The 27,219-nt window shown below is 41.0% G+C and overlaps 1 protein-coding gene across 3 annotated transcripts in view; it reads left to right on the forward strand.

Annotated features, from left to right (window-relative positions):
* CENPE (centromere protein E) overlaps positions 1-27,219 on the forward strand; it is a 112,853-nt gene that overhangs the window by 36,778 nt on the left and 48,856 nt on the right. For 2 of the 3 annotated variants that reach the window (XM_056566311.1, XM_056566327.1), the window contains exons 24-40: positions 288-335; positions 413-499; positions 1,773-2,039; positions 3,511-3,660; positions 4,771-5,064; positions 5,202-5,342; positions 5,435-5,545; positions 6,541-6,718; positions 6,799-6,896; positions 7,008-7,262; positions 9,027-9,410; positions 10,114-10,266; positions 12,805-13,113; positions 15,478-15,777; positions 16,431-16,727; positions 19,315-19,584; positions 26,436-26,540. In XM_056566311.1, the coding sequence (XP_056422286.1) occupies positions 288-335; positions 413-499; positions 1,773-2,039; positions 3,511-3,660; positions 4,771-5,064; positions 5,202-5,342; positions 5,435-5,545; positions 6,541-6,718; positions 6,799-6,896; positions 7,008-7,262; positions 9,027-9,410; positions 10,114-10,266; positions 12,805-13,113; positions 15,478-15,777; positions 16,431-16,727; positions 19,315-19,584; positions 26,436-26,540 (3,447 nt within the window). The remainder of the gene's footprint in view (positions 1-287; positions 336-412; positions 500-1,772; positions 2,040-3,510; positions 3,661-4,770; positions 5,065-5,201; positions 5,343-5,434; positions 5,546-6,540; positions 6,719-6,798; positions 6,897-7,007; positions 7,263-9,026; positions 9,411-10,113; positions 10,267-12,804; positions 13,114-15,477; positions 15,778-16,430; positions 16,728-19,314; positions 19,585-26,435; positions 26,541-27,219) is intronic. The other variant, XM_056566319.1, reaches the window with a different exon arrangement.

A 27,219-nucleotide genomic window follows, 5' to 3' on the forward strand; every position in this document is an offset into this window, starting at 1 on the left:
CTGTAATACCTTTTTTATTTTTTATTGGACGAACAGTGTTTTGTGTAGAGAATTTTTCAGGAGTCCTCTCTTTATAAAGTCAAAATGCTTTTGACTAAAAGAAAGAAGGAAAAAAAGGTACAGTTAGTCCAATAAAAAAAGATATTACAAGATTCTTCAACAATCTATAATTACCATCCGCGTTGCTGGACTAATGCCGGTAGTCCATACTATCTATCTAGTGTATTTTCTACTTTTTTTTTTTTTTTTACCTTTTTTCATATTTTCCTGTTATTCTCGAATTCTAGCTCTCGGCCGTGGTGGTGGAGAAAGATGAGCTGATTCAGGCTAAACAGGTAAATATGTCTTTTAAGATGTTTTTACTGTAATAGCTGCTACAGTTGGCATTTCAATTTATTCTTGTTCTTTAAAGGAACTGGAAACTAGTGTTAAAGAGTTGGAAGAATTGCTTAGATCTTCTCGTATGGAAAATGAGTCTCTCCAAGGTCAAGTGAATAATGTAAGTTTATTAATCTGTGTTAAAATTCTACTTGTGATTAAATGTACAGTATACTTTCAGTCAACTTGCTTTTTGTGTCTTCATGGGTTGTTATATAATGTAGTTTTTGTTTAATAAATAAATAATAATTTTACTAGCTTCTGTTTTAGGCTACATTCACATGGTTGTTGTCCCCCATTCATTTTTTCTCTGTTATTACCTCCTAAACACACCATTCTAATAACTGATGCAAACTGATGTAAAGGGATGCCATTTTTCATCTGTTAGTATCAGCCGTCTGCAGACTCCAGCAGCCGGGACTACTACTACTCCCATCATGGAACAAACTTCTTTCCATAATGGAAGTAGTAGTTCCCCGGCTGCGGGAGTCTGCAGGTGGCTGTGGAGGCTACATTAGTGTTTGTGCTACTACCCCATTATAATAATTCATTGGTCCCAGTGTGGTTATAATAATTCATTGGTCCCAGTGTGCTTTTTTTCCCCCTCCCACTGCCTGCTCCTCATCTTCTTGGAGCAATGCAGCATGTCGGGAACCGGTGGCGGTGAATTAATTAAGCCGACATGTCTCGCATGGCCATTCAGGGCTCCCGACGGGGGATTTAAAAATTTGTTTACACAGAAGTAAATACATCGCAGAGGAGCAGATCATGCCACCCGCTCCCCTGCTTGATAACTGTTGATCGCATGGGGTTAGAAGTTATACCTGGTGCGATCAATCCCTTATCCCCTGTACTACTACTCCCAACATGGAACAGACTCTGTAGCCTCCCCCAGCTGCCGGCAGACTCCTGCAGCTGGGAGAACTACTACTTCCATCATGGAAACAAGTCTGTTCCATGATGGGAGTAGTAGTAGTCCCTCAGCACTGCAGGAGTCTGCTGATGTCACCTCTTCTGAGCATGCTCAGAAGTAAGAACAGTTCAGAAACGGATATTATAAATCGGGGGCAAATGGATGACATTAAAGGTTCATCCATTTGTTATAGACTTCAATGTTAAATGTATAATAACCGTTTCTATTGTTGTTTTTGACGGGAGAAAAAATACTGCATGCAACGTCTTTTCTCCCGTCAAAAAACGGAACAGGAAGCAAACGAGTGATAAAGAATTGTAAAAAAAAATCCCATTGACGTCAATGGGATTATTTTACAGCCATTTGCAACCCGTTTCAAAATTATCAAACAGATTGCAGAATGTGCATTTATTAACTGAGGCAGACGGCCGTGTAAACGACCCCTTAGTCATTAAAGGTTTGATTTTCATTTTTCACTTAGCTGTCTTGTGAAGTTACTATTCTTCAGCAACAAACAGAAAAGCAATCTGAACTGCACAAGGAAAAACAAGGTTTAGAAGAAAAGTATAATGCATTGGATTCTGAAAAGGAACATCTTCAGGAGCAGTTACAAGGAGCAGCACTGAAAGAGCTTCAAGAGGAGTTAAAACTGGTTGTTCAGAATCGAGATGAACTTCTTACTAAGGTGGAAGACCTTAAAGCTGAAAAGGATAACTTACAGCAAGATTTAAATGAAAACATTGAACTGGTAAGGACTTGCCATTACTTCCCTTTACACAGTCTGAGATGTGCTTGTATATGTAAACTTACTCAAGTGGTGGGGTTTGGCATCCATCAGGTTGTCTCTTTTGCTTTAGATCAGAAGCGCTGTTGGCACATTAGGCTCCAGATGGCAGGTGGCGACTACAAGGGTTGGCAATGTAGAATTTGTAAATGGTGACTAGAATTTGTGGGCATGTTGCCATTTGTCACTAGCCCAGACACTTTCCCATCTATGTATAGCAAACATTCCACACACTTCGAACATCTGCAATACCTACCTCTGGTGCACACTGCATATAATCTGCTGATGATGACCAAAAAAAAACAGGAGTTTGGGGGAACATTCCACCTGTTTCTATGTTTCTACTTTCCCATTTTACTTTTAGTCCTAGCTGCTGAAGCTTCTCTGATAGCACAGTGGAAAACATCATTATGTTTTTGTGGCTGTGCAGGTTTTTGTGTACTGTAGCAGCTCCTTATGTTACCGGTTTCATCTCAAGTAAATGGAGGAAGAACAACTGTCTGCTATACACTGCACACTACTGAATGACAGGGAATGGTGTGGAGTCCATGTCATTTGGCTTTGCAGGATCCTGTCATACCATATGTCAACATCCAAATACCTGTGTTTGCAAATATACCTACTAAGTGTAGCAATGACTACTGACCTGCCTGTCAGTTGTGGCCTGGGCTACAAGCAGTCCCATTTTACTACATGATATAGGTGGCTTTGTGTTGAAACCATAACTCCCAGTATGCTGCCTCTATAAACAAGAATAAAGCTACTATATTACTACCCCCTCTATGGACACAAATATATCTGCTTTAAGACTGCCTATTACATGCAAGTTTATAGCTATTATACTGCCCCGTTCATGCAAGAATAGTGTGTTGACACAAACTCCCTATGAGGAGATGATAAATACTAGAGATGAGTGAACTTCCAGTAATTCGATTAATCACGAACTTCTCGGCTCGGCAGTTGCTGACTTTAGCCTGCATAAATGAGTTTAGCTTTCAGGTGCTTCGGTGGGCTGGAAAAGGTGGATACAGTTCTAGAAGAGTGTCCTAGGACTGTATCCAACTTTTCCAACTCACCGGAGCACCTGAAAGCTGAACTCATTTATGTGGCAGGTTCTGGTTGCTGTGACCTTTACTAATCTATGGGTAAAGTGGCAGTGATGTTTGGCAAGGTCCATGCCACTTATTCTCTAAGCTTCACTGGGCTGTGTGATTGACCATCGACTGTAAAGTAACACTGCATTACATTCTGGTGATTATCAACGTGAACCCTCAGTGAACAGACATGGATTGCATAGCCCAGCTATCCATATCGGTCTGGAGACAAGCCCATTTTATAGTCACTAATATTTATTTAGATAAGAAAATATAAAATTTTTTGTATATCCTATAATGTTTGTATCTTTATCAATTCTTCATTTTTGTACCATAAACAGTCCATTGAAACACAGGATGAGCTGAGGGCAATGCAGGAGGAACTTAAACAGCACAAGCAACTTGTTGCCGACCTGAGAAAACAACTTGCTGACTGCGCCGGAGATGCCTCTCCACAAGTGGAAAGCCAAAGAAATGATCTAGAGGAGAAGGTTAGTTAAAGGATTTAGATTTTTGCTGTATCTTGTTGGCTTTGATACTGAATGTTTACAGTGAGGCCGGCAAACTAACAGTTTTTAAACTGCATTTGCTGATAAGTTTCCTTCCTTGTCAGTAACCACCATACTCCTGATCCCATCACTCTAAAGCATATGATATACATAATCAATTAATGCTCAGCTCTTAAGGATAGGTCGGAAAACATTAGCCCTCTTTTTCATAATGCTGTTTTCAGTATTAACAAGGACAGACTCTTAATTATAGGGGTTATCTGACAATTGTTTTTTTTATTCTATATCCCTCTAAAGAGATATGTAGAGTCAGACTTTTGCTTTGCACTGGGTTAAACACAGTTATTGGAGCAGGGGACACATGCAGGAGACAGTGCTGTGACCGGTGGCTAGAGTAGGCATTTGGACCTCCATGCCAAGAGTCGCCATAAAAACTGTAAAGTAGAGGGAATGCTCAGTAAATGATTAGTTTGTATCTCCTGGGGTACTTTTTAACTGACTATGGGAGAAATTTATCAAAACCTGTACAAAGGAAAAGTTGTCCGGTTGCCCATAGCAACCAATCAGATTGCTTCTTTCATTTTGCAGAGGCCTTGTTAAAAATGAAAGAAGAGCTCTGTTTGCTATGGGCAACTCAGCAACTTTTCCTTGGCACAGGTTTTGATAAATCTCCTCCTATGTCTTTGACTGCTGTTAACCAGAAGGCCCTTGGTGTGAGTAGTTCCTGAGGTATTCGATCCCCTGAAAAAACACTGCATATTCTATCTGACCGGAGATCCACCAAGGCACATACCGCTTAAGGGGCCCTTGAGATGGCTATCTCTTTAGACTCAAAGTTCGAAAGAAAGAAATAAGCCCTTCAGGTCAGGGCAAAGTCCATACATATATCTTTTAGTATTTCTTGTGGTAGCCAATTTAGGTACACATGATCCCGGCAGTTTTTGTCAACAAACTTTATACACTCCCAACACTTAACCTTAGGCAGATGCTTGATGTAAAAGAATAGCAGTACTATGCAGCAGGACTTTTCTCGCATTTGTCTTGTTTCTTCACTCAAAGATTTTACTATTTTTTTTTTTTTTTTTTTTTAAGTTGTCCACAATGACTGAAAAACTACAAGAAAGTAAAGAAAAATATGAAACTCTTAATAATGAGAAAATGGAACTTGAGAGAGTCCATCAAAGCCTGCTTTCTGAAATGACGTGTCTCCAGGAATGCATGCACTCTGCAGAATGTGCTCTGTCTAAGGTGGAGGAAGAAAATAATGAGCTGAAGCAAAAGCTCGAAGAGCAGCTGAAATCTAGGGAGCCAGAGGAGCAAATGAAAAACACCAATCTGCAAGAAAGTGAAAATCTGGAAAGCGATCTCAGTAGCCAAGTGAAACAGGTTTGTAACGTATATCATACTTTATTAGTTATTACTATGTTATTTGGTAAAGAAACATACAGATCATTCAATCATCTTAAGTGATCCAGCATTTAAGAAATATAGGGCCACTATTATTAGAGGCATTTGTGTTCTAGGAAGATTATGTAAAAAGCCTTAATCTACAAGAGCAGATGTTGGCCATTCTGCAAGAGAAAGATGCCTTACATGAATCCCTGAATAACATAACTGCTGAAAGAGACCAACTGAAACTGGACTTACAGGAGAACATAGAAATGGTGAGGAATGCATATAACCTATTCATTTAATAGGAGCCTATACATTCCACTAGCACTTGTGCTTTATGTCTATTTGTATTCTTTTGTTACAGTCCATAGAGACACAGGAAGAGTTAAGAAGTGCCCTAAATGAGCTAAAGGTTAAAACCAAAGAACTGGAATCTCTGAATACACAAATAAATGAAAACAAGGTGGGAGAAAATGTAAGTTCTTGGCACAGTTATAAGTATCTACTTCCTATTAAAGGAATGAAAAACCTTGTCATTAAAGAATGTTGTTAAGGCTTGGGCTAATAGCTAGTCATATTAAAGATGTCTAGAAAATAAAGAAAAATGGAGACCAGAGGAGGGTGTCTAGTCTGTCAGAACCTGAACCCCCAGAAAGGGTAGTGGTGTTGAGAATGTTGCTCAGCCCAAGGGTCACGGGACGGGGAGCAGTGTTTTTATGTAAATACATAATAATAATCATAAATCAAAATTGGGAAATTAAATGAATGACTGACTGACTGAAACTAAGACCTATTTTGGGGGGGATTTATCAAAACCTTGTGTAAAGGAAGAGTGGTGCAGATTGCTTCTTCCATATTTATTTATTTATTTTTTTATTTTTTTTAAGGCCTCTGAAAATTAAAAGAACAAATCTGATTGGTTGCCATGCGCATCTGGTCACTTTTCCTCTGCACAAGTTTTGATAAATCTCCCCCATTGTTTTTGAGCAAGTGCACAAGCTAAAGATTGTAACAGATTGCTAAGTACTGTTATGCCCGCATAATTACAATGACTGTCATGACATGACACATTAATACCCTCCTTTACATGGTGTCACTTTCAGTCATGGGGTGGAAAGGTTTTTTTTTTTTCTTTTCCCTTCCCTGTGATGGCTCCCAGGTTACAGTTTATTCCCTGGGGGGGATAATGTGTTCTGCAGATTGTTGTGGGACAGTCCTAAATAGGGATTGACCAAAGTAGTTAGCTTCTTTAATGCTTTAATGGAGTTATTAGGAATCTAATAAATCTTATATGTAAAGGTAGGATTGACACATTTCTAACACTTTTTCCAATATAGAAAAAAAATGTATAGTAGAAAAAGATGAGTTCAGCTGTCACTGTACAAAGTGTTCTTTACATAATGCCACTGTTTCAGAAAAAGCTGCTGTTTGGTATAGAAAACTAAGTTTTCGAAACACATGTAACCTTAGGAAAAATTGAATGGTTTGGGTGACCACCTGAAACAGGACTGTGAGAAATATTTAGCCCAACTTGAAGTGGAAAAGTCCGACAGAACTAAGCTCCAATGTGAGGTTGAAGGAAAAAACAGGAAGATCGAGGAACTTGAAACTCAACTGGAAGATATTCTCAGAAACTTTCAAGAAACTGGTAACTCCAGTAATATGACCTATATTTAACTTGTTCTTATTTAGAAGAAAGCACTCACATTTGCTGTTTTTCTATTTTAGAGTCAAAGTATGAAATAATGGTACAAACACTTGAACTGGTCACCAAGGAAAGGGACCATTTAACATCTCCCTTATCTGTTAACAACAGCAATAAACAGGTGACTTATGTGTTTTTTTTTTGTTTTGTTTTTTTTGGTATTTTTTTTGGTTTAGTTTTGCTTTTTTTCACACACTTACAATTTGAAAATATATAAATCTATCTGTCGCAGTTCATGGACAAACAGACAAAAGAGCAAGAAATACAGGTCTCAGAAATGCTCGTAAACCTTGATGGATTAAATGATATCCCAAAAAGCCTAGAAGAGACTGAAACCGAGAGGAATCAGCTGAGAGAGACTCTTGTTCAATTACAGCAACAACTCCATTTAGTTTTCCAAGAGAAAGGAGAACTCCAGCAGATAATCGATAATCTTAAAACAGAGCGATGTGAACTAATGACTAACCTGCAGAGGCATACGGAGAATGTAAGTATGATTTACTAGCTCTGAATTGTGACAAAGGAATTAAACTTGGTTTAACCTCTTAAGGACGCAGGGCGTACCTGTATAAAATGCCAGACCTGGTCGGTCCCGGCGTCTAAAATTAAAGTAAAAGCTTCCCGGCAGCTCAGTCGGGCTGATCGGGTCTATCGTGGTGAAATTGCGATGTCCTGATCAGCTAGAACATGAGCGGAGGTCCTCTTACCTGCCTCCGTCACGTCCGATCAGCGATTGATTGCTCCAAGCCTGAAATCTAGGCTTGAGCAATTGACCGCCAATTACACTGATCTTTGTTGTGCCAATGCACAGCAATGATCTGTGTATGAGATCGGTATGTGCAGTGAAATAGCCACCGGGGGGGGGGGGGGGGGGGGGGGGGGGGGCTATAACACTGCACAATAATTTTGTAGAAAGTTAATAAAGATCATTTAACCCCTTCCCTAATAAGTTTGAATAACCCCCCTTTTCCCATTTAAAAAAAAAAAACTCTAAATAAAAATAAACATGTGGTATTGCCGCGTGCTGAAATGTCCGAACTATAATAAATATAGCATTAATTAGACCGCATGGTCAATGGCGTATGCGCAAAAAATATTTCAAAGTCCAAAATAGTGTATTTTTGGTCACTTTTTACATCATTAAAAAAAATGAATAAAAAGCGATCAAAAAGTCCAAATATAAAAATGGTACTGCTAAAAACTTCAGATCACGGCACAAAAAAGTAGCCCTCATATCGGCCTGTATAAAGTTATAGGGGTCAGAAGATGACAATTTTAAACTTATAAATTTTCCTGCATGTAGTTATGATTTCTTTTTCAGAAGTACAACAAAATCAAACCTATATAAGTAGGGTATCATTTTAACCGCATGGACCTACAAAATAAAGATAATGTGTCATTTTTACCGAAAAATGCACTGTGTAGAAACTGAATCCCCAAAATTTAACAAAATGGCATTTTTTATTCAATTTTGTCTCACAATTTATTTTTTTTCCGCTTCGCCGTGCATATTTTGGTAAAATGACTGTCACTGCAAAGTAGAATTGGTGGTGCAAAAAATAATTTAAATGTAAAAACAGAAAAACTGTGTCCTTAAGGGGTTAAAGGGGTACTCCGGCCCTAAGACATCTTATCCCCTATCTAAAGGATAGGGGATAAGATGTCTGTTGGCGGGGGGTCCCGCCGCTGGGGACCCCTGCCATCTCTCATGCAGCATCCACCTCTGGGTGCTGCACGCAGCACTGCAGCCTCGGAGTCTGCCGGGTCATGACTACAGGGCCAGAGTATCGTGACATCACAACTCCGCCCCTGTGTGGCGTCACAACCCGCCACTGCAATGCAAGTCTATGGGAGGGGGCGTGACTCTGCACGCAGCTCCCCAGAGGTGGGTGCTGCATGCGAAATAGCAGGGGTCCCCAGCAGCGGGACCCACGAGATCAGACATCTCTGTCCTTTTGGATAGGGGATAAGATGTCTTAGGGCCGAAGTACCCCTTTAACTTAAACATATCCTCCTTGCAAGAAAAGTAGAACATCCTGTGAAGGTCAACTATGTTCTCATTTATTCAGTGTTCTGTATTCATGGCGTTCCCTTTTGCTTAGACTTAAGATCTTCAAGACAAAAGTTCTGTTGCAGTTGTTAGCCTTTTATATACTCGAAGTCCAAAGTGGCCTGCCCTGAAGTAGTTTGCACGCTAGACAGTAACACCATTTATTTATAGGTATTTTTAATTTTTCCCTTTTTCTACAAGGAGGCCTTGAGAGCTACAGAAGAATGTGGTCTCAAAAATGAAATCGAGAAGCTCAAAGAACAACAAAGTACTGTTCAGAAACAGTTAAATGATCCAGATTCTGTAGAAGATGTAAACACTTCCAAGGAAATAAATGGTTTAGATGGCTATGCAGAACAAAGGCACGAGTTTGGCGACATGGAGATAAACCTAGGTGAAGAAAATGTCACCAAGAATCCCACCTTGCTGGAAGAGATGCAGGGGGAGCTTCTTAGCAAACTCCGTTTACTTCAAGAAGAATTGCAGAAAGAGGTTATACACAGAGAGGAACTCCAGTGCAAGCTGGACAGTGTGCTTACTGAAAATGCCTGTCTAAAAGAAAACTTGGATTCAGTCTTGGCGTGTGTAAGTGGATTGATGCAGTCATTTTGGATTATTTTCTCCCTGTGAACAAATTCCTTACCCCTTTTGACTAAAGTAGCCCTCTAGATGTTGAAGACAAGGTCTTAAAGGGTTCTCCACTTTAATTATCATTTAAGTGGTGGGGAATGCTGAAGTACTAGATAATGTTCCTTCTCATTTGGAGAAGCCACTGGGACTGTAAACCATAAATTGGACCAGTGCTTGTATGAATGCTGTCACCCTAACATGCTGATCTGCAAGCATCTGGAAAGTCTGACACTCCATGACAACATATTGGGGCATATTTATCAGAACAGAGACAAAAATCCATAACAGCCAATCATAGTTCAGTTTTCCTATTACCAGACCAATCTGTGAAATAAAAGCTGAGTTAATTGGTTGCTATATTCCATGGTACCACAGGTCCTTTAATTTTTCTACCTGATCCTAGAGAACCCTTTAAAGTCATGTCAGACATGCTGGTTTCTTACAATACATTGAAGTATAACCACATTCATTTTTTCAATGGTGGTGGCACACAGCACAAACAGTCAGTCACTCTGCTTTTCTCAGAGAGAATACAGTATATACATTCAAACTGTGTCCTATTGGAAAACTGAAATGTCTCTTTACAAGAAAGTAAACCAATGCATTTACCCCTCTGCCAATAAAATGTTGGTTTCATTCCCCTTTTTTCTGTATCTAGTCCTCCAAAACACAGGAAGAACTACAGAGATGCCAGGAGGAATTGAACCAGCAGATCCATTTAGTTAATAATGTTAGAATGGAAGCCTCCAGCAGCACCTCTAGAGATGAAAAGGAAACCATAACTGACTTGCTGCCATCCTTGGAAGAGGAGGTAGTCTTTTTCTCGCCTATTCCTTATATACAGATTTAGTTACTTGATGCGATATGGTTTTGATTATTATACAGTATTTCTAGGAAAGAGCAATACACTTTGACTCTTAATATGGACTTTTCTTTTTGTCTTAAAGGGTTCTCCTCTTTAATTTACTTAATATGTCCACTTAATATGGACTTTTCTTATTTAAAGAGTTTAGTGGTGAGCTAGCAAAACCGTTAGCAGATTTATTTAACCAATCAATGGTAACAGGAGCCATCCCGGAAGATTGGAAATTAGCAAATGTTGTGCCCATTCACAAGAAAGGTAGTAAGGAGGAATCAAGCAACTATAGGCCAGCAAGTCTGACATCAATAGTGGGGAAATTAATGGAAACCCTGTTAAAGTATAGGATTGTGGAACATCTAAAATCCCATGGATTGTAAGATGAAAAACAACATGGGTTTACTTCAGGGAGATCATGTCAAACAAATCTTATAGATTTTTTTGACTGGGTGACTAAAATAATAGATGGCGTAGGGGCAGTAGACATCGCATATCTAGATTTTAGTAAGGCTTTTGACACTGTCCCACATAGAAGACTTATCAATAAACTACAGTCATTGAGCTTGGACTCCAATATTGTTGAGTGGATTAGGCAGTGGCTGAGTAACAGACAACAGAGGGTTGTAGTCAATGGAGAATATTCAGAGCAAGGTCTTGCCAGCAGTGGGATACCTCAGGGATCTGTACTGGGACCAATATTGTTTAATATCTTCATTAGCGATATTACAGAAGGTCTCGATGGTAAGGTATGTCTTTTTGCTGATGACACAAAGATATGTAACAGGGTTGATGTTCCTGGAGGGATCCGCCAAATGGGAAAGGATTTAGGCAAACTAGAAGAATGGTCAGATCTCTGGCAACTGAAATTTAATGTGGATAAGTGCAAGATAATGCACCTGGGGCGTAAAAACCCTCAGGCAGAATATAGATTATTTGACACAGCCCTGACCTCAGTATCTGAGGAGAGGGATTTAGGGGTAATGATTTCAGAAGATTTAAAGGTAGGAAGACAATGTAATAGAGCAGCAGGAAACGCTAGCAGAATGCTTGGATGTATAGGGAGAGGTATAAGCAGTAGAAAGAGAGAAGTGCTCATGCCGCTGTACAGAACACTGGTGAGACCTCAATTGAAGTATTGTGTGCAGTACTGGAGGCCATATCTCCAGAAGGATATAGATACTCTAGAGAGAGTTCAAAGAAGAGCTACTAAACTAGTACATGGATTGCAGGATAAAACGTACCAGGAAAGGTTAAAGGACCTTAACATGTATAGCTTGGAAGAAAGAAGAGACAGAGGGGATATGATAGAGACTTTTAAATACATAAAGGGAATCAACACGGTAAAGGAGGAGAGCATATTTAAAAGAAAAACTACCACAAGAGGACATAGTTTTAAAGGGAACCAATCATCATCACTTTTTACCCCCTATAACTATTAAAAACACGTCCTAGAGCATGTAACCATTGTTCCTACCATGTTTCTGTAGTGCATGGCAATGAATGAAAAGCTCCGAAAATCAACTTATAAAATGTCCCGCGCTGTATGTTAATTTCTGTAAGTAGTCACTTGGGCGGTGCTGCATTCCTATTTAGTCACCGTGGCCAGAGCTGAAATCATGCCCCTCCCGTCCTAAACACGCCTACATGGGCGTGATTAACAGCTCGGCCGCAGTGGAATCAGCCTCGTCTTCCCTGTCAGCTTGTGCAGTTACAGAAGCAAGGAGCGCGAGTCTGCAGACTGCTGGAGTGCCGCTGGGTCCTAGTGCCAGCCGGATACATACACTCTCCTGCTGTCAGTGGAGAGCATAACATCTAGAGATCGGCGAGGGACACATAGGACATATTGTACTTCAATCCTCCTGTCTTCTTAGGTAGATTACTAAATGTTAGGTGTCTGTAACTGCACGAGCTGACAGGGAAGTCTAGGCTGATTCCACTGTGGCCGGGCTGTTAATGACGCCCATGTAGGCGTGTTTAGGACGGGAGGGGCGTGATTTCAGCTCTGGCCACGGTGACTAAATAGGAATGCAGCACCGCCCAATGGACTACTTACAGAAATTAACATACAGCGCGGGACATTTTATAAGTGGATTTTCGGAGCTTTACATTCATTGCCATGCACTACAGAAACATGGTAAGAACAATGGTTACATGCTCTAGGACGTGTTTTTAATAGTTACAGGGGGTAAAAAAGTGATTGGTTCCCTTTTAAATTAGAGGGGCAAAGGTTTAAAAGTAATATCAGGAAGTATTACTTTACTGAGAGAGTAGTGGATGCATGGAATAGCCTTCCTGCAGAAGTGGTTGCTGCAAATACAGTGAAGGAGTTTAAACATGCATGGGATAAGCATAAGGATATCCTTCATATAAGATAGGGCCAGGGACTATTCATAGTATTCAGATTATTGGGAAGACTAGATGGGCCAAATGGTTCTTATCTGCCGACACATTCTATGTTTTTCTATGTTTTTTTTTCTATGTCTCCTCTAGGTTCTTGGCTTACAAGAAAAGTTGCTGCAGAAGAACACTGAATATCAACAACTTATTCAGAACAAAGAAAGACTTGAGCAGGACAAGAACACTTTAAGCTCTCAAGTTGAAGGTCTTACGAAGGATATGAAGGAAACCCAGTTAATACTTGAGTCATTAGAAAAAGAAAAACTTGAAGCTAGAAGGCAACTTCTTGATCTTCAGCGTGAATTGGAAATAATTGTTCAAGAGCGAGATCATCTGAAAGACTCACAGCAAAGATTCATCTCTTCCACAGACCAAGAAAATCAGACAGAAAATAATGAACAGGTATTTAAATTCAGGCCTTTAGCTTTGTTACCAGAAAGTTTTCTGTATACAGTTTTGGCAGCCAGTGTATACTTTGCTTGCTTTTAAAGTTATTATCTTCCTTAAAGGGAATGTGTCCTCAATAGTGACCTATTGTTTAACCCCTTAACGCCCATGGACGTAAATGTACGTCCTGGTGCGGAGCTACTTCGTGCACCAGGACGTACATTTACGTCCTGTACATGACCGCAAGCATCGGACCAGTGCTCGGGTCATGCACTGCAGGTCCCGGCTGCTATCAGCAACCGGGGACCCGCCGTTAATGGTGGACATCAGCTATCGCGCTGATGTCCGCCATTAACCCCTCAGATGCCGTGATCAATACAGATCACGGCATCTGCGGCAATGCACACTTTTAAATAGATTATCGGATCGACCGCAGCAGATCGAGCAGACCAGAGCAGGAAATAGCCGATAATACTGATCAGTTCTATGCCCTATGCATAGCACTGAACAGTATTACCAATCAAGTGATTGCTATAGGTAGTCCCCTATAGGGACATAAAAAGTGTAAAACAAAAGTTTTAAAAAAATCTGAAAAATCCCCTCCCCAAATAAAAATTGTCCCCTTTTACCATCTTAGCCCCATAAAGCATACATTTTTTTTTTTATAAACATATTTGGTATTGACGCGTAAGTAAATGTTTTAGCTATCAAAATATAATGTTAATGATCCCGTTCGGTAAACGGCGTAAATGTAAAAAAAAATTAAGTCCAAAATTGCTGCTTTTTTGTCACATTTTATTCCAAAACAAATTAATAAAATGTGATTTTAAAGTTTCATATACGCAAATGTGGTATCTATAAAAAGTACAGATCATGTAGCAAAAATTAGCCCTCATACAGCCTCATATACAGAGAAATATGGAAAAGTTATAGGTCGTCAAAATAGGGTGATTTTTAAACTTTTTTTTGGTGGTAACCATGGGTATCATTTTAATTGTAGACCCACCGAATAAAGAAAACGTGTAATTTTTACCTTAAGTTGTACAGTGTGAAAACAAAACCCTCCAAAATTAGCAAAATTGTGGTTGTCATTTAAATTACCTCCGTAAAAATTTTTTTGGGGTTCGCCATACATCTTATGAAAAAAAAGGGGTGTCATTACAAAGTACAATTGGTCACTCAAAAAACAAGCTCTTATATGGGTCTGTAGATGGAAATATATTAAAGAGTTATGGCGAGGAGGAAAAAAGGAAAACGCAAAAATAAAATTGGCCTGGTCCTTTAATGGGGTACTCCGCCTCTAGACATCTTATCCCCTATCCAAAGGATAGGGGATAAGATGTCAGATCGCCGCGGTCCCGCTTCTGGGGAGCCCGGGGATCCCCGCTGTGGCACTGCGCTATTATTACAGCACAGAGCGAGTTCGCTCTGCACGTAATTATGGGCAATACAGGGGCCAGGGCATCGTTACGTCACGGCTCCGCCCCTCGTGACGTCACAGCCTGCCCCTTTCAATACAAGTCTATGGGAGGGGACGTGGAGGTCGCCACACCCCCTCCCATAGACTTGCATTAAGGGGACGGGCCGTGATGTCACGAGGGTCGGAGCCATGACGTCACGCTGCTCCGTCGCCCGTCATTACGCACTCGCTCTGTGCTGTAATGATAGCGCAGTGCCGCAGCAGGGATCCCAGGGCTTCCCAGCAGCGGGACCGCGGCGATCAGACATATTATCCCCTATCCTTTGGATAGGGGATAAGATGTCTAGGGGCGGAGTACCCCTTTAAGGTCAAAATGGCCTTGGTCCTTAAGGGGTTAAATCAAGGTTTTATGTTTAAACATATATTTTAAGAATTTTTGGTTAGGTATATGGAACATTCCATTTTTACTATCTATATTTTAAAATAATCTTGCAGTTACCACTTTGGCCACTAGGGATAAAACTAAGCTGAGACTTCCTGTTCTGTACAGATTATTGCTCAGTAATGCCTGTCGTCTTTGGCAGAAGTAATATCAGTAGAGAGAGAACACTGGATTCACCACCATTTATATCTGAGCTCAGCCTCCCAAAGAATGCCCAGTAACGTCTTAAATTCATGTGAATGGGACAGGTTCAGTTTATGGTTCATGGGTTATGCTGTAAAGCATATCACTAAATTCTGTTAAAACAGCTCAGATAAGATGGCAAACCCCATATTATGGTCTCTCAAGTAAGTAAAAAATGTAGGCAATACGTTCCCTTTAAGGCTATGTGCAAGGTGGCAACTACTTTTTATTTTATTTTTTATTTTTTTGTCCAAAGCTTCTAATATAAAATAAACTAAATCAAACATGATTTACATTTTGTAAACATTTTGTCCTTTTCTAAATTAATATGTAGACTTCCCACTTTGGAAATGATCTGGAGCAAAGAGCCACTCAGTGCCATCATGAGGATTTTGTACAATCCAACTTCTCCTTAAATAATGATTTAGAAGTACTGAAAATGAATTTGAAGAACAGTGAGGCAGAACTGGAAATGCTGAGAAGTGAAAAGTATGACAATGAGCAAAAGATAAATCATCTCAAGCAACAAGTGGAACTTATCACTGGAGAATCGGAAAATCTAAAGATGGCACAACAGTGTCTTGTATCTGAGAGGGACAAACTCAAAGAAGAGCTCGAGAAGAATGTTGAAAAGGTGTGATTGTTTGCATGTGCTCATATATGCTTTGTGAAACAGTGGAAGAGGTAGGGCATATGGGGGGAGTACACCCTTCAGCTGCTCTTTAAGAATGACTGACTGCTGCTTGGGCAGACCTGTATGTTACATGTCAGCCATTCATAGCCGTGACCGCTATATAATGCTTTAACAGCTTCCCCTTGCAGGGTTAGTGATTTGCCAGGAGCCCTTGGCTCCATTATAGAAGGGGCTGTCAGTCATGGTTCAGCCCATGTAATTCTGAAGATGCTTTTATATGGGGTATAACAAAATTCAGACATTATTATACTTTGGAGTGGATAGGGCACTCACTGGTTGAGCGGTCTACGTAGCTCCTATCCATTATAATGGACAGAGTTGCACACTGTACAGCCAACTCTACCTCACCTATACACTATGAATATGCATGAATATCTATCACAGGGTTTCCCAACCAGTGTTGCAAAACTACAACTTCAGCATGCCCGCACATCCAAAGGCTCTCTGAGCAAGCTGGGGGGTTGTAGTTTTTTATCAGCTGGAGGCACACTGGTTGGGAAACACTGATCTATCAGTATAAGGATGTGATAGAATCTTTATAAAACAAAATATTGTTGTAATTCTAAGAGCCATGCAATTTTCATCCACTACAGCTTTGCTGCTTACAAGAAGAGGTACTTGGGAATGCAAATGTACATGAAGAACTTATTCAGAGGAAAGAAGAACTTGAACAGGGACAAATTGGTCTAAAAAGTGAGATAGAAAGTCTGTTAGAGACTTTGAAGGAGGCTCAATCTACACTGGAATCCTTACAAAACGAAAAACTGGAAACAGAACAGCAGCTCTCTACTCTTCAGCAGCAAATGAATGGGCTTACTCAAGAGAGGGATGAACTCAACGCAATGAAGCAAAAATTAACTTTGGAAATGTCGTCTCTTAAAGAAAACATGGTAATACATAAAACATCTCTTCCTATCCATACACACTCTAGCCTAACAATTCACTTCACTGACTACTAAACTGAGTAATACTGATTTGCTTGTTACAGTGGCGACTAGGGCCAAATAGTAATGGCTAGATGACTAGGTCAGAGAATGTCCAAAATGGCAGTGCTATTCCTGGCATGTATTGTTGCCATATGACTCAATGGGGAAAGGTGTTTTCATTCACATTATGTGGATGACTAGGTGTGTTGCTTAGGAGAGGAATAGATGACACGCAGATGCTCTATGTGAGAAAAACAAGTTGGCTAAGGCAGTGTGATGCTCTGGACATTGATCACTTTCCAAATCTGCAGATTTATTTATTTTTAAAGGGGTACTTCGCTGCTCAGCGTTTGGAACAAACTGTGAGGAGTCCTCATTCCAGCTCGCCGCAGACCTTACTTCATAGAGATTATTGTGGCCCCTCAGTCCCTGCACCTTCACGATCCCTCCTGGCGTGACGGCGAAATGTGTTTGTTGTATGGCTGAATGTATGTTGAATTTTATTTTAAGTTGAGAACGTCCGCTGGCTTTATTCCTCCTTCTATGAAGTCATGACCTTTTCGAAGGGTGGAACGGTTGACTGACTATTAGCTGCTGATTGCTGCTCGGTCCCTGCTGTGGCGAGGTTTGCCCTCTTATACAACCATAGGAAGTCTATGCTGTGCTCTCTCAGCTACACATAGAGGAGGGGAGAAGACAGCAGTGATTGGATGTAGAGCTGTGAACGCTCCTCTGCTACAGCCCTGCATAGTATAGGGAGGGTGGAAGAGTTCAGTGATGGCAAGCATCATTACTGAATAGAAGGATGCCTCCTCCATGCAAGGCAATGAAATATATATATATATATAATGTTTTGTTTTTTTTGTTTGTTTTTTTGTTTGTTTGTTTTGCCCTTAAAGTAATACGGGAACCTTTAAACTCAGGAAACTAATCGAAAGCTAAATAAGCAAAGCAACTTTTTGCTTATAGATTCCTATTTTATTTATTTACTAGCTGAGTACCCGCCATTGCCCGGTTTTTCCTTCCTAATCTTTTTTGTGGAGAAAAATCAACAGAGGAAGCTTTTGACTTCATATCCCGTCCTTATATATTGTTGTCATATCCTGTCCTCCTATCCCCTCCTCCTATCCCGACCTGTAATATGTGTACCAGGTATTGAAATATCTCCAGCCGTACGGAAGTTATGTGGGAACATACATTTCCCATAGATTTGCATGGGACTTTAAACAAAAACACCAAGCCTCACAAATGGGGGTAGTTAAGGGTTAAATTAACTATCCTATATTTTAAGTGGATATATTTCGATAATACTTGTTCACATGTTACTTATATCTCCAGCCGTTTGGAAGTTATGCAGGTCACATTTGTTTCCCATAGACTTGTATGGGACTTTAAGCAAAAAACCCCGACCTGGAAAATTGGGGGGGGGGGGGTTAAATCACCTATCCTATGTTTGTTGTTGACATAAAGTAACGTGTGCCTAGTTTCATGTTAATATCTTTAGCCGTTTGGATGTGATGCTGGAACATACACACTCGTTGAGTGTTTATAATATATATATATATACATATATATAATATATACTAGCTGAGTACCCGGCATTGCCCGGTTTTTCCTTCCTAATCCTTGTTGGGGAGGAAAATAAACAAAGGAGGAAGCTTTTGACTTCACATCCCCTCCTTCATATTGTTATTCCGACCTCCTATCCCATTATCCTATCTCGACCTCATATGCCATCCTCACATTTTGTCCTCATATCCCGCCGACCTCTTATCCCGACCCGTAATATGTGTACCAGGTAGAGATGAGCAAACTTACAGTGAATTTGATTTGTCACGAACTTCTCGGCTCGGCAGTTGCTGACTTATCCTGCATAAATTAGTTCAGCTTTCAGGTGCTCCGGTGGGCTGGAAAAGGTGGATACAGTCCTAGGAAAGAGTCTCCTAGGACTGTATCCACCTTTTCCAGCCCACAGGAGGACCTGAAAGCAGAACTAATTTATGCAGACTAAAGTCATCAACTGCCGAGCCGAGAAGTTCGTGACGAATCAAATTTACTGTAAGTTCGCTCATGTCTAGTACCAGGTATTGAAATATCTCCAAACGTACAGAAGTTATGTGGGAACATACATTTCCCATTGATTTGCATGGGACTTTAAACAAAAACCCAGACCCTCACAAATGGGGTTAGTTAAGGGTTAAATGAACTATCCTATATTTTAAGTGGACATATAAGTTCCATGATGGAAGTTATGCAGTAACATATATTTCCCAATGAATTGTATGGGAATTTAAACATAAGCCCCACCCCTGGCAAATGGGGGTGAGTAAGGATTAAATCACCTATCCTATGTTTGTTGTTGACATATAAGTAACATGTGTGCCAAGTTTCATGTTAATATCTTTAGCCGTTTGGACGTGATGCTGGAACATACACACATGCACACACACGTTGAGTTTTATAAAGATATATATATTTATGCCTGTATATGTTGTGTGTGTGTGTATGTATATGTATATATATATATAATATACAAAAAAAATTGTTGCAGAATACTGAAGAGGACCAACTAAGGACACCCGTGAATGAAGAGGCTATGCAGTCCATATGTAACAATGTGCTAGATAACCATTTGAATAACATGGAGTCGGAGCTGGCATCCTTGCGTAAGGAGAAATCGGACATTGAGGAAAAGCTTTTTAGTCTTCAGCAACACCTGGAAAGCATGGTGGATGAAAGAGATGAGCTAAAGGTTAGACTTCAGAGCCTGGTGTCAGAAAGAGACCATTTGAAGGAGGACCTCAAAGATAATGTAGACATGGCAAGTATTCCCTATCTCATATGTCTATTAGATTTTAGTATTTTTTTTAAATATTTAGATTTAAGTATCCATGGATTGCATAGAAATGTGTGAAATGCATAGGCTGTAACAAAAAAATTCTGTCTTTATTCCTCAATTAACTATGGTAAGTTACCATCTAGTGTTAACAGGTTCTGAATATTTTTGTAAGTCAAAGCAAAGCAGAGAGTAATGGAGCAACTCACCCAGGACCAGCAGGAGCTTGAGCAAATGTTTAATTCGTGAAGCAGGGAATACAGCATGATAGCACACGGGAAGGCTCAGATGGTGAGTGGGGGAGCAGCAGACGTCTCCGGGCCACGGTCCTTATCGCACACCTTTGCGCTTCGTCAGGCCCCTAGGGCGTCTGTCGTCAGTTCCTGCTTTATTCAATCAAGTTACCATGGTGATATAAACAAAACAACACGTGCACACCAGGTGAATTAAAAACAGGTACAAAAATATAAAAACTAATCCCCTATGCGAAGCAGTATATATCTAATGTGGCTAGAATGCTTATACAAGGACACTGGATTAAATGATGAAATTGAATTCAATCGGGCCGGTGGCATCCATCGTGCCTCTTTTATAAGTAGTGTCTCGTCCTTGTTTTTCCCTTTGTAACTATATTCAACTCGTTCCAAAGCTGAAAATTGAAATTTCCTAGGATCTGAATTACCGTATTTATCGGCATATAACGCGCACTTTTAAAACTTAAATTCAAGGCAAAAAGTCTGCCTGCGTGTTATACGCCGATAAATCTTTTTGCCACTGATTTAAAGTGGCCACAGCAGCGTCTGCTTGTTAAGGATTAGAAGCCTGGTCGTGGCCACTTTAAATCAGTGACCAGCGTGCGGCTCCCTCTTTTTTTTTTTTTTTTTTCCTCCCCTCCCCTCCCCTCCCCTCCCCCCCCCCCCCCCCTGCTTTTTATTGTATTGTGTTTTTTTTTTTTTTTTTTTTTTTAAATCTTCCTTACCTAGCCGCAGTTGGCAGGCCAGGTCCGGTGTCGGGTCTTGCCGACTGCGGTCAGAGAAGCAGGATGAGTGACGTCCTCTGCCGGCTGCACAGCGTCTGGGACGTCACTCGTCATTCGCTGCAGCCGCCGCTGGTCAGTGTGGTCGCAGCAACCGCAGCCATTAGAATAGTCACAGCGGCAGCACCATTGAAAGACTGACGTCCCTGATTGTGCAGCGGAGCTAGCAATCAGGGACGTCACTCAGTCAATGGTGCAGCCGCTGTGACTATTCTAATGGCTGCGGTTGCTGCGGCCACACTAAACAGCGGCGGCTGCAGCAAATGGAGTGACGTCCCAGACGCTGTGCAGCGTCACTCATCCTACTTCACTGACCGCAAGACCCGACACCGGACCTGGCCTGCCGAGCGCGGCTAGGTAAGGAAGATGGGGATAATAAAAATATATATATATCAAAAACGGGGGGAAAGGGCATGATGAGCAGGGGGGCCATGATGAGGCAGTGGGGGAATGATGAGAGGGTAAGGGGGAATGATGAGAGGGTAAAGGCGGGGGGATGGGTGTAAATGTGGCACAGGGGCTGATAAAAGGGGAGGAATGATGTGGCACTGGAAGGGGGGGACCAAACTGAAGTTCAGGCAAAATCAAAGTTAGAGGGATGATATGGCATTTAGTCTGTCATTTATGTTATCTGTATTTTATAATTTTTTTACTTAAATTTCTCTATTAAAATGGGAGTGTGTGTTATACACCAGTGCATGTTATAAGCCAATAAATACGGTATGTTTTTCATACATGTGGGTAATGAGGCATGGGGTCCCCTTTCCCATCCGCAATGAGCGAACATGTTCGCGAATGCGGTGGAAAAGGGGGGCGTTTAGTTTTGCCGACATAGAAATGTCCGCAATCGCAAACGAGGCAATATATCACATGCTTAGATCTGCATGTAATAGGCTGTCTGATTTGGATATCGTGACCCCCTAGGTGTAGGTTTTTGCCTTTAACACACATGTCGCAGAAAGAACAGGTACCGCAACGATGCATACCTATAGGGCGGGTATCTGTTAACCATGTTTTTTTCAGAGATAATTTTTGTCACTTATTATTTAGAAAGTCACCTATTGTTTTATTGGGCTTATATGTGATTAATGGTCTTTCTGTTGTAAAATCTGTCAGATCGGGGTCTTTTTGCAAAAGAAACCAGTTATTATTTATTATCTTATTTATGGTTTCGTTCATAGGAGTGTTGGTAAAACAGAATCTGTTGATATTTTTGTTAGCTTTATGTTTAGATGAATATAGGAGAGTCTCCCATTGGGTAATGTCTATCTTTTGTTTAGCTTTATTAATTACTTCTAATGGGTACCCACGTTCTAAGAATCTGTTACTTAGTTCTGTAAGCTGTTTCTCACATGTTTCGGGATGGTTGTTAAAACGCTTAAGTCGAGCCATTTGGCTGAATGGTATGCTATTCTTTACCTTGCTTGGGTGGGAGGATTGATAATGGAGGAGAGCGTTACGTGAGGAGGGTTTCCTAAAGCCAGATGTAATGATGTGGCCATCAACCACAGTGATGGATACATCTAAAAATCCAAGTGAACTCCTCAAAAAACATAGGTGAATGCCATATTAATTTCATTGATGTTATTTAAATATGAGACGAATTCCTGGAAGAGGACCTCAGAGGCGTCCCAAACCAGGAGTATATCGTCTACATAACGGAGCATGAGTTTGATATGTTTATTAAACGGATTGAGGGGAGAGAAAATATAGTATTGTTCGAACATGGCTAAATAGATATTGGCATATAGACAAGAGACCGGAGTCCCCATCGCTGTCCCGAACAGCTGTTTAAACCACTGGTTTTTATATTGGAAAAAATTATTCTGTAGGATTAGTTCTACTGCATCTGTAACAAAAGATATAAACTGTTGGGACTTTTCTGTTAATTGTAGAAATGCTTTGAGAGCCTGCATACCCGCACTGTGTGGGATGCGAGTGTACAGGCTCTCGACATCTATACTAGTTAAGCTATAACCCTCCTTCCACTCAAACGCTTGTAGAGTTTCAAGGAGGTCCCCAGAATCCTTTTAGGTATGTGGGGATGGAGGACAAAAGGGGCGACACCAGCCAATCAATGTAGCTGGACAGGAAAGCTGTTGGAGTTCCTATCCCAGCTACAATTGGTCGGCCGGGGGGGGGGGGGGGGATACATTTTTATGTGTCTTAGGGAGAATGTAAATGTGCGCTCTCGCGGGACTCGTAGGTAGTAATTTCTCTGCTGCAGACTAGGACAGAATATGATTCTGTACTGATCTGTGCAAGAAATTACGTAAAAGATCCATTACTTTGCTGGTAGAATCAGACAATATTTTTGCATAAACCTTGTTGTCATTTAATTGCTTATTCAGCTATGCTTCATAGTCCTCTGTTTGCCATACAACAACTCCCCCTCCCTTATCGGCCTGGGAAATCTGGAGGTCCTCTCTATTAGCCAACCAACGTAGTGATGTCAATTCATCCCTAGTGAGATTCTCCTTCGCTTTTAGATATATCAGAACTTTAACTGACTTTAGAACAGTGCTGTAAAACAGATCTAGTGGACTTCCTGTAGTGAAGCACAATTACCTCCTTGAAGCTGCATTCTATCTAGTGGTTCTAAACACTAGTTTCTGTGCATACCCTCTTTTTTGTCCCTTCACCAGTGCCAGGTTTTCTCCATTTTATATTGCATGAACTATATGCCAATTTCTTCTACCTTGAGCATGGTGAATTAGTGACAATACATTTGCAGCGTTGCCATAAATATGGAAATGGAGGTAGCTGGACCAAGCTTGGATGAAATATTAGCCATGGGAAGAGCCAATGTGGGGGAGTTTTTCTCCTCATGCGAAAAACAGGACGAGATCCAGGTGCTTAGCACCCCCCCCCCCCCCCCCCCCCCCCACCCCACAAAATCTAGTGGTTAACCTAACAAATGAATCTCTATCACCTACCTGCATATCTGCTTTAAACAAAGGACTTAACTTTGGACTCATGGAGGACTTTAATTATGCAGTATTTGAGGAGGAACTGTACAAAGCCATTAGAAAAGTCAGTCTTAAACATTTCATAACTATGCAAAAACTTCATCCTAATAAATAAAAGAGCATGAACGAAACACCAAAGTTAGAGGGTGAACTACCTTGTAGTATTGGACCTTTAAGGTTCATGGTGATTCCAGGTTTTGAAACAGCTGACTATATGGCATTACGTGATCTGATGGAACTTTCGGATGATGGTTTCGAGGAACAGACGGTTGACAGTAATAGTAACAGAGACCCCACATATTTTTCCGGGGGTAACCAGTCATCGTTCTGCCCTCCCATCACTCCAGGGAAGTCCACTAGATCTGTTTTACAGCACGGTTCTAAAGTCGGTTAAAGCTCTGATATATCCAAAAGCGAAGGCGAATCTCACTAGGGATGAATTGACATCACTACGTTGGTTGGCTAATAGAGAGGACCTCCAGATTTCCCGGGCTGATAAGGGAGGGGGAGTTGTTGTATGGCGAACAGAGGACTATGAAGCAGAGCTGAATAAGCAATTAAATGACAACAAGGTTTATGCTAAAATATTGTCTGATCCTACCAGCAAAGTAATGGATCTTTTACGTAATTTCTTGCACAGATCAGTACAGAATCATATTCTGTCCGAGTCTGCAGCAGAGAAATTACTACCTACGAGTCCCGCGAGAGCGCACATTTACATTCACCCTAAGACATGTATCCCCCCCCCCCCGCCTGGCCGACCAATTGTAGCTGGGATAGGAACTCCAACAGCTTTCCTGTCCAGCTACATTGATTGGCTGGTGTCGCTCCTTTTGTCCTCCATCCCCACATACCTAAAGGATTCTGGGGACCTCCTTGAAACTCTACAAGCGTTTGAGTGGAATGAGGGTTATAGCTTAGCTAGTATAGATGTCGAGAGCCTGTACACTCGCATCCCACACAGTGCGGGTGTGCAGGCTCTCAAAGCATTTCTACAATTAACAGAAAAGTCCCAACAGTTTATATCTTTTGTTACAGATGCAGTAGAACTAATCCTACAGAATAATTTTTTCCAATATAAAAACCAGTGGTTTAAACAGCTGTTCAGGACAGCGATGGGGACTCCGGTCTCTTGTCTATATGCCAATATCTATTTAGCCATGTTCGAACAATACTATATTTTCTCTCCCCTCAATCCGTTTAATAAACATATCAAACTCATGCTCCGGTATGTAGACGATATACTCCTGGTTTGGGACGCCTCTGAGGTCCTCTTCTAGGAATTCGTCTCATATTTAAACGACATCAATGAAATTAATATGGCATTCACCTATGTTTTTGGAGGAGTTCACTTGGATTTTTTAGATGTATCCATCACTGTGGTTGATGGCCACATCATTACATCTGGCTTTAGGAAACCCTCCTCACGTAACGCTCTCCTCCATTATCAATCCTCCCACCCAAGCAAGGTAAAGAATAGCATACCATTCAGCCAAATGGGTCGACTTAAGCGTATTAACAACCATCCCGAAACATGTGAGAAACAGCTTACAGAACTAAGTAACAGATTCTTAGAACGTGGGTACCCATTAGAAGTAATTAATAAAGCTAAACAAAAGATAGACATTACCCAACGGAAGAGTCTCCTATATTCATCTAAACATAAAGCTAACAAAAATATCAACAGATTCTGTTTTCCCTTTACCAACACTCCTATGAACAAAACCATAAATAAGATAATAAATAATAACTGGTTTCTTTTGCAAAAAGACCCCTATCTGACAGATTTGACAACAGAAAGACCATGAATCACATATAAGCGCAATTAAACGATAGGTGACTTTCTAAATAATAAGCGACAAAAATTATCTCAGAAAAAAACATGGTTAACAGATACCCGCCCTATAGCTATGCATCGTTGCGGTACCTGTTCTTTGTGCAACATGTTTATTAAAGGCAAAAACCTACACCTAAGGGGTCACGATATCCAAATCAGACAGCCTTTTACATGCAGATCTAAGCATGTGATATATTGCCTCGTTTGCGATTGCGGACATTTGTATGTCGGCAAAATTAAACGCCCCTTTTCCACCACATTCGCGGACATGTTCGCTCTTTGCAGACGGGAAAGGGGACCCCGTGTCTCATTAGCCACATGTATGAAAAGCATAATTCAGATCCTAGGAAATTTAAATTTTCAGCTTTGGAACGAGTTGAATACAGTTACAAGGGAAAAACAAGGACGAGACACCCGATTGGATTAAATAATAAAAATTAATTGAGTGTCCTTGTATAAGCATTCTAGCCACATTAGATATATACTGCTTCGCATAGGGGATTGGTTTTTATATTTTTGTACCTGTTTTTAATTCACCTGGTGTGCACGTGTTGTTTTGTTTATATCACCATGGTAACTTGATTGAATAAAGCAGGAACCGACGACAGACGCCCTAGGGGCCTGACGAAGCGCAAAGGTGTGCGATAAGGACCGTGGCCCGGAGACGTCTGCTGCTCCCCCACTCACCATCTGAGCCTTCCCGTGTGCTATCATGCTGTATTCCCTGCTTCACGAATAAAACATTTGCTCAAGCTCCTGCTGGTCCTGGGTGAGTTGCTCCATTACTCTCTGCTTTGCTTCGACTTACATTATCATTGACTTTGTTATATGCGAGCACCACCCATATATAGCACAATTACCTCCTTGAAGCTGCATTCTATCTAGTGGTTCTAAACACTAGTTTCTGTGCATACCCTCTTTTTTGTCCCTTCACCAGTGCCAGGTTTTCTCCATTTTATATTTCTGAATATTTTTGTTTCCTTCTCCCTTATAGGCTGTTGAAACTCAAGATGACCTTAGAAAGGCACAAGGGGATCTTCAGCAGCAGAAAGAGAGGGTAGAAGAGCTGATTTGTAACATTGTGTCCTTAGAACAAAAGGTATGCTGTTTTAAAATGGTCACTAGTATTTCTACTTCCCTCAATTTTTTTTTAGCCTAGATGATTTGTAAAATTTTTGTAAATCACTTACCCTAGAAAAACGTATTTCTCGGTTGCTCTTCATTGGGGAACACCTATACTGATGGGTATATGCTCTTGCCACTAGGAGGCGCTGACACTAGGGAAAAAAAGTCAGCTCCTTCCTGGCAGGATATACCCGCCCACATGCACTGAGGTAATCAGTTTTAACTAGTGTCAGTAGGAGGTAAGACACAGGTCTGGGAACTCCCCAGACCTGGTCTTTTTATTATTTTCTAGTAAGGGCTGTTTAGGTAGGTTTTTATCTCCCTTTTGTTCCCCTTTTTCAGATGGGGGCTCAGGAGCATGGCGCTACCTGTTCCCCCATATTCAATAAATGGGCATGGAACATAAGAGTATGGGCCATCAACCCCTTATCGCTAACAGCCAGCGACTGGAGGTTGCACCCTTGGTCCAGGTCCCCCACTTGCTCCTGCTCGCCCCGCTATCTTAGATTGGTATGATGCAGCGTGACCATAAGCTGGTTGAAGTCTTCAGGGTGAGTATAAGAAGATGGAGTCGTGGGTGAGTATGTACTACAATCCCCCTCTCCCTCCCTCTTGCTCATCCTTCCTCTCATGCTCAGCTGCCATTACACTAG

Source organism: Hyla sarda, chromosome 1 (assembly GCF_029499605.1).
Source record: "Hyla sarda isolate aHylSar1 chromosome 1, aHylSar1.hap1, whole genome shotgun sequence".
In the NCBI taxonomy this organism is placed as follows: domain Eukaryota; kingdom Metazoa; phylum Chordata; class Amphibia; order Anura; family Hylidae; genus Hyla; species Hyla sarda.